The sequence below is a fragment of the Ips typographus genome, linkage group LG3 (genome assembly GCF_016097725.1).
Source record: "Ips typographus isolate SLU linkage group LG3, UJ_Ityp_2.0, whole genome shotgun sequence".
Taxonomy (NCBI): domain Eukaryota; kingdom Metazoa; phylum Arthropoda; class Insecta; order Coleoptera; family Curculionidae; genus Ips; species Ips typographus.
Genome location: NC_138424.1, coordinates 16807262 through 16815119, shown reverse-complemented (window position 1 = coordinate 16815119; position 7858 = coordinate 16807262). Strand labels below are relative to the sequence as shown.

The following is a 7858-nucleotide window of genomic DNA, read 5'->3' as shown; positions in this document are numbered from 1 at the left end:
TGTAAACTATTACAGTTTTCTTCTATCATTATTCCACTCTAACTTGAAAGAATGGAAGTTCATTCACACGTTCCATAGACTTATAATACAAGTATAGACCCGCGAGTCATTCATAAATCGTCTTATTGTTTATGGACAACATCTACTTAGAAAGAAGCGGGCGCGCGGCGTGAGAGACGTAAAAATATGGCCACCAGAGACAGTACACGTGTTTGTTGGTTGTTCAGGGGGGGCAATGTTTACGCGGAACGCGTTTTAGTCTACCAGTGGCGTACCGTTTTTTTGGTTTAAATGGATTAATTTATATAATTAACCATATCAATTAAAAATTTAAATATCATAGTTTTCCTATTCAAAATTTTGATTCTGCATTCTATACTATTATTTTGGACTTTTTATACTGGGTTAACTGAAAACGGCTAAATACTTTCTTTTACACAGGATAGGTATCTACTCCAAAAAAAATGAAACATGTAAAACATACTTTTAAATTATTTACTCTCTGTTATCTATTGCCAAATCTAGTGCTTATAAACTATATACATTTAAAATAATAGCAACTTATAATTATAGGGCTCTTAATACTAGGTTTTCGAAGTTTTTCTATGTTTATTAATTATAAAATAAGATTTAAATAAATTCTTTTATAGACTTGAGTACCCATGCCACCTGGGCTATAATTCTTGAAAGCAGGGAACAAGTTTCTGAATAAAGTATTGATAGGATGTGATAGATCAGGTTGACAATGACTGGTGACATTCGGAATCATAATGTGAAAGAAGTTTGTCATTGTCCACTAGTTCAGTCACACATTGTATTAACAGTTCACTTGAAAATCCTTTACATTTCAAGAATTATCCACATATTGTAATACAACTATAAAAGTTGTAATGAAAATGAGCAATATAATGTAAATATAAACTAAAGACAAAATTAACTTATTATTATTGAACCTTACAATCTAACGAGCTGCTTAGGCCTGGTTGTACAATAGTAGTTTAAATGGGTTTAACCTAGGGAATAAGCTAAGAGTAAGTGTTGAGATATGATCAGTTGAAGCTACTGGTGTTTAAATAAAATGGTCTTCGTCAAGATACTTCTAACTCGATTTTTTAATAACATCCATTTTTTAGCAGTTTCGTGATGGATCTTATGGTAAAATATTTCCTTAGCACTAATTGATAAGCCAAAATGCATGGCTTCTACAGGATCATCGTCAAACAAATGATCGTTAAATTTGTCCAAAATTGTTGAAGGCAATAACTCAAATGCATTTTTAATTAATACGACAATTAGATTATTTGTCTTTTTAAAAATACCTTTGTTTTGCAATAAAACCTGAAATATTTTTCTGCCACTCTGCAAATTTCAATTACTTGCTCAGAGGCCCTTACTAACTTACCGTACTGTTTCCTTTGTTGAAGCATGGAATTAACTGTTTCACCTTCAAGAAATGTCAGACATTTTGAGCAAGTTACACAGTTGCGCAATTTTTACTACAAAGCCGGCAATATAAGCAACTACATCAGCTGTGTATAAAGTTAAATTCCATGCTCCAGCCGACAGTTGATTTTTATCAATAGAATTGATGAGAGTTTTTTCAAAAACTATGCTGGACGGATCTTGTAACAAATTGAGGCCATTTTCATTTTGGGTCAGTCTTTGACCACTGCCACATGATAAAATGGTAAGATTGTCCCTGATTCCGACGTTACCTGTTTCAGGTCCAGTGATTTGCGTATAAACTAACAAACGTTTATACGCAACCTGAAACTGTCTGGCAGTGGAATTATTAAATCCCCCCTTCGCTCTAATACTTCCAAAAAAAAGTTCAAGATGGTCTTGGGAAAGTTTGTTTGTCAATAAATATTTTAAAATTTTTTTTTCTAATATGTAATCACGGTAAAAGTGTTTTAAGCTATTGAGGGCAATTAAAAAACCTATAAATCCAGTTTTTCGTGATGACTTAATAATAAGCATGTTCGCGTTTGTAACTTTTAAACCTAATATATATTCGATCATTTCCTCAATAAAAGTTAAAATGTTTTCAGCAGTCGCCGGAGAAAATGGTTTTTTAAAGTTATATTTGGCAAATCTGTTTCTAGAGTTAAAGATATCAAATAAATCGTTAAATTTCTGTACAAACGTTGCCGTTGGGCCTGCATTTTGGAAGTTCTCATCTTTCAGGTCACATTCTAAATATATAGTGCATCAGCTACACTTTTACTGAAGGTTTGTGTGGCTAACTTTACCTTCATCTTTTCCTTATCCCAGTTTAAGTGTCTAAGCCTAAGTTTATTTCCCAAATGCAGGCCTTCAAGCTGTTGCTTATTCACGAGCTTAATTAAAAAGTTCCATTCGATCAGATCTCCATTAGGATCTTGTATAGATAACAAAGATCCTAATGCATTCCGAACCAATTTTATCATGTGACTTGGGTCTGGAAAAATATAAATGTTTTCATTTGTAATTGGATGCGGAAAATATGGTTTTAAATTTTTGACATCTTTGAAGTTACCCCCTAAATTTGTGGCCATTGAAAAATTAACTGGTGCGCCGTCAAAAGTTAAAGATGTGACCTTGATCTCTGCTTCATGCACAAATTCCAAGCATTTGTTAACCAACCGAGCTTTTTCAGGTGCACTTAATCCATCCAGAAGGAAATATCCCACTGGAATTTTCCAGCAGTCATTTAGTGCCACAAGCATAAAAACCAGAACTTCTTTGGCCTCAGGAATCTGATCTGAGTCAATTCCCGTATTTAAGTCCACATAGCCACAGAATTTTTGTCCATCCCATTCCACTTGTTGTCGTATTGACATTTCGTCAAGGACCAAATTACATACCAAAGTTTTATTCTTCTTGGAAGCTTCTTTTTGCTTTATTTTTAAAGCCTCTAAAGCCTCCTTAGTGAAACCTGGGGATCCATCCACTGCAGAGTACCATTTACTTAAGGTATTTAGATGAGGCAATTTCCTATTAAATGTATCCCTAACAAAGTTATATCCTCGGGGAGAATAGAACGCCAATGTTAGGGCGAATGATCTTAAAGTTGCATCATATTTCTGAGTGGTAGATCCATTTAAAATTCTTTCTAAGAGATGGGAGGCTGATCCAGACAATGAAGCCTAAAATAAATTATTGTGTAAAAATCATAGAGTATAAAAAAAGTACTTGTATTATAAGTCTATGGTAAAAATAGATCATAAAAAACTTAAGACAACATACTTGTAACATATTTTCGCTGGATTCTTTTAAAGTTCTTCTCTTTTAGATATTTTAATAAGCTGTTGGACGATCGAATTCTATTCCTTAAATAGCACACAGTTGACTGAAGACTTTTAATTTTTCTTCGTTGGCTACCAAGTGCTTTCTTTATGATATAGAAGTTTTTTTTTGCTTTTCGGGGAGTTCCAAAATCTTCACTCGAAAGATCACCAGCATATCGTTTTTTTCTAAAAAAAAAACATAATAAACTAAACAAATTTTCCACTCAACTCAACTCAACCACAAACCTCTTTTTTTGAAGATCTTCTCTTGATCTCTTCTGAAATCCATCAACGTCAGATCGGTCGTTTTTCGTCGAGGGCGCAAATTAAAAACTAATTATTCCAATATGGCGCCATAAAAAAAACTTTCAGACCAATTCCCAAAGTAATTAAAAGAAATCCGGAGTTATAAAAGTGTTCGTTTCTTTTTGTCCGGCTTGTTTTCGGGACAATTATTCTAATGCGAATTTGCGAAAAGAAAGTTCCATGAGGGGCAGCAATATCGCTCCGGATTTAAGTTGACAATTAAACAAAAGAACTGAAGTTAACTGATTTTTTCTGCTTTTGGTTAGTATCGATTTTTGGGCCTAATAACAAAAGCTCCCCGAAAATCGTTTAATTTCTTGTTAGGATAATTATTCGGAATCTTGGGACAAAAAAAATTTCTACGATTACTTTTTGGAACTTTCCAATTAGTTTCGAATTTACTTTAGAACTTTTCGGTTACCGTTATTTGACTAACTCCGATTTAATTCTGGTTTTAGCCGCAACTTTGCAAACGCCAGTATTAAGAAGTTAGTTCTGAATTAATTTGTTAGCATTGAATTATTTACGATCTTGATTTTTCTCAAACTTTTAACTGGCATCTGGGGCTCATCTAACTGTTCACCAACTTCTGATGCTGTCAATGTCTCAGGCGATGAGCTTGGTGGAATTGGTACCAATTTATGTTGCTCATTGACATCTCTACCATCACGTAGTTAAAATTAAAATCGTTAAAACAGCCAAAAAAAAATCATGAAAAAACTTTACCTTCTTGATGGCCCAGGAATTTCATCAAAATCATGGCTTTTAGCTTGGGGAATATCTATAACTTCATCTCCCAGTTTTATTCTAAAAGTATTAAAAAAAATTAACTTCTAAACAACTATAATAAGTAATTAACTTACCGCTTTCTAACAGGGCTTCCTTCTACTGACACAGATTGTAAGAAAACATTATCCCCCTGCAAATAAGCTTCTTCTGAGTTTATAATGTTCATTTTGGGTTGTTGACCCAAAGCAACAGAGGTAGTAGCCTCACTAATAATCGATGAAGTTGAGCTAAACAATTACATTTTTTTAAAAAACAACAGATGATAAATTACCTATCAGGAAAAACAAACAAATTTAGGATGAGATAACAATGAAATACCTGCTGTAAATGTTTAGAATGTGCCCATTATGACAAATAAAAAAGCAAATTTCACATTCAAAACATTAACAATAGGTATTTCATTGCTGTGTTCATTGCTAGGAAATCCTATTTGACATGCACTCCAGCCATAAAGTATTTATACATTTTAAAATGATATACTATTACCTTGAACTACTAAATTCACCACTTGCTGATTCAAATGCAGAGTGAATTGGTAATGGAACAGCACCAGTTTTTAAAATTTTCCGTCCATCTGAGCCAACCACAAAATCATTTGATTCAAAATGTTTTGAACATATCTCAGCACGGTTTGGAACTGGGTTATCAGAATTTAATCCCAATAAAGACATCCAGATACTACATATATTTGCATCCTTTGGAAATCTAAAAAATAATGGTTACAATATAAATTGTTGCGTTTTTTCCACTATTAACCATATTTTTGATGGCCAATCAAATTTTATTTTTTGTTGTGTTTGTGCCAGACTAGAACTAGAGATTAGACTCTATTATTGACCTAGTCAACAATGACCATTAAGGTAGAGAAAACTAATTTCTCAAGTTACTAATGGGTCAATAATAGTATGTTTATCATGTTAGTAGTGGAAAAAATGTTTTGCAAAAGATTTTGCCATCCATAACTCTAACTACTAAAAGTACATCTTTTTTACATGCAATGTGAAAGTTTACCAAAAACATGCCAAGAACACATAAGAGCAAAAGGATTTTTTGCATGGGTTGCATACAACATTTTTTTTATCAAATCGACTTGTTTGATGACAAAAGCACAACAAATATAGTACATACAGTGACAAAAAGAGGAACTTTTTGCACTAAAAAACAATGAAAAAAGTGCACTTGGAAGTTTGCGGGAACATAAATCATGAGGTGCACCAGCAGCAGCAGCTATACATTTTGTGTAAATCATTGCAAAGAAAATAACATCACATAAATTCAATAGTTTTACTGAACATTTCATTTTAGTTCTGCTGATTATGCTTCCCCTGTTATCCCCACGCTACGCCAATGGACAACCACATGTTTTTAGGTTAGATATATACTCACCGGTGAAATGATAAATTTGCACCCTTTTCTTGGTAATCACAAGTTTTACAAATAAAACACTGCCGCACCATGATTTGTATTTAGTCACAAAAGTCCGTAAATCACTTCAAAAACACAAGATAACACACTCCGAACGACAAAACATCAGAATCACAAAACAAAATGGCTAGAAACAGTTATGAATGGAGGAATAGTGGAGTTGTAAAACGAGCATTACGCGATGTTGCCAACTCAACGCTTTCTATACATATTAGTAATGTTTAAAGACATTTATTTGGCGAATTTTACTGTAATCAATAGCAACAATAATTGTTACAATACTTTTTTTATTTAAATATCGATTTAAACGTAATTGAAACATACACCCACGCATAAACTTTGATACTGGCTGTATACAACTGACAACACCGCATTTTGGCTTTGTTTATCTTGCCAATAACCAAACTTGTAAATAAAGGCCTCTATACTTTGTTTTATACTCTATGACACGTTCATTCATAATCTGATTCGAAAATCATGAATGGAGGTGAAGCTCATTGATAGAATGGGGCTTGCAAGTATGCAATAATATTTTAGCCTATTTCGCCTTGGTTTTGTCACAGACTTTTGGCAATGTATGAGGAAATGTGAAATATGCATGTGCTGTGCATTTGGTGTGATTAAGTGCGTTAATTAAATAATAACAGAATACTTCCAATTGTGGTTTGGCTCATTCTAACTCATAGAATTTCATTTCTTCATCCATGAGAGTTGAAAACATATTGTAGAAAATTCTCCAGAGACATTATAGTCTTTCTTACCAACCTACACCAGATCAATGTAATAATTTCAACTTGATTTTTCTCTTTATATTCAAGCATTTGCCCTTGATTTATATGGCTTTATTTTCATTACTATATCTTTCATAAAATCATTATATTAGGCTATGAAGGCTTTCACGGCCGGTCAAAACTGAAATATGAAAGTTATCCGGGCTTATAAGCCGCCAATGGACCACGGGTTATAATTAAAAAATAATTTTTTAATTTTAAATTAAATAATTTTTAAAATAAAAAAAAAATTATTTATTTTTTTTTTTTTTTAAATGTGACTTGAAAATTTTTTAACAATACTTGTTTGTTATCTGCATATATCAAAAATACACATAATGATTATAAAATATATACTTTATTCATTCAAAAAACGTATTATTACTACACTCATATGTACATATATATGTTATATTATTATATTTCTACAAACTACCTTAAAATAAATAACAAAACGTAATGAATAGTTTGGGCAAAGTTGGCAGATTTATCCAGCATAAGAACCTTATTTTGTTTGTTTATTTTAAAATCCCTAAAAAAAGCAGCATTTTATCATAAACAAATATGAATGTTTTACATAGATTTGCGGCTTTGTTTGAAGATAGGCAAATAAAGTGAAACTAATGACTATTTTCAGGTAGATATCACTGTTCAAACTTTGTTGGACTTGCCACATCCACAACCTACATCAGAATTTGGACTTTCTAAACAGGTGAATTAGGTAGGTACTTTTAGTATCATAAGTAAACTATAATAACTATTCAAATAGATTTGTAGGAGAATCACAGTTACAGTAGTGGACAAAACCTGTCAGAACATTGAAAATTGGGTTGGTTAATCTCGTGGAATGATCACTTTCAAAGTTATCTGGTTTAGTTACTTTTGTGTTGTGTTTTCTTTTGTTCATGTGTTTAAGTTCAACCACAGGTTCAACACAACATAACTGTTTTGTTTGTTGTACCTATGTTGTATGTAAATAAAAGGGATTTTTTGGAATCACTGATCAGATTTTTTTCCTAGATTTACAAGTTAAGGTATCTTAGTGTAACGAAGTTAGGAAATTTTTTGCTTTGTTTACTAAGCCGTCCGTTAGTGCCGTTGGTTTTGCGGCGATATGCAGATAAGGGAACTATTAATAGAAGCCGTTTAGTAAAGTAACCAGTGCTAGTACTTTGCCAAAATACGATAAGCCGTATTTTTAAGTTATTATATTTTCTCAGGATTGGCCAGTCCGATTTTTACCGTTCTTGTTGGAAACAATTGCTAGAATTACAGCGTTTACAACAACGCTGCAGTATG

General features: G+C 32.5%; 1 protein-coding gene and 1 long non-coding RNA gene across 2 annotated transcripts in view; one reads left to right on the top strand and one right to left on the bottom strand.

The window, feature by feature from the left end:
• Nucleotides 1-3515: 3515 nt before the first annotated feature.
• The window catches only part of LOC145726168 (uncharacterized), an 89056-nt gene continuing 84713 nt past the window's right edge, over nt 3516-7858 (bottom strand). Inside the window, exons 2-6 of the mRNA XM_081975139.1 lie at nt 5751-6643; nt 4851-5069; nt 4439-4591; nt 4302-4382; nt 3516-4235 (exon numbers count right to left, since the gene is read on the bottom strand). Of these exons, the coding sequence (XP_081831265.1) occupies nt 4076-4235; nt 4302-4382; nt 4439-4591; nt 4851-5069; nt 5751-5821 (684 nt within the window). The 5' untranslated portion in view covers nt 5822-6643 and the 3' untranslated portion in view covers nt 3516-4075. The remainder of the gene's footprint in view (nt 4236-4301; nt 4383-4438; nt 4592-4850; nt 5070-5750; nt 6644-7858) is intronic.
• On the top strand, nt 7196-7555 carry LOC145726878 (uncharacterized). Its single transcript, XR_014177715.1, has 2 exons — nt 7196-7280; nt 7329-7555. It is a non-coding gene; the product is annotated as an uncharacterized LOC145726878 (long non-coding RNA).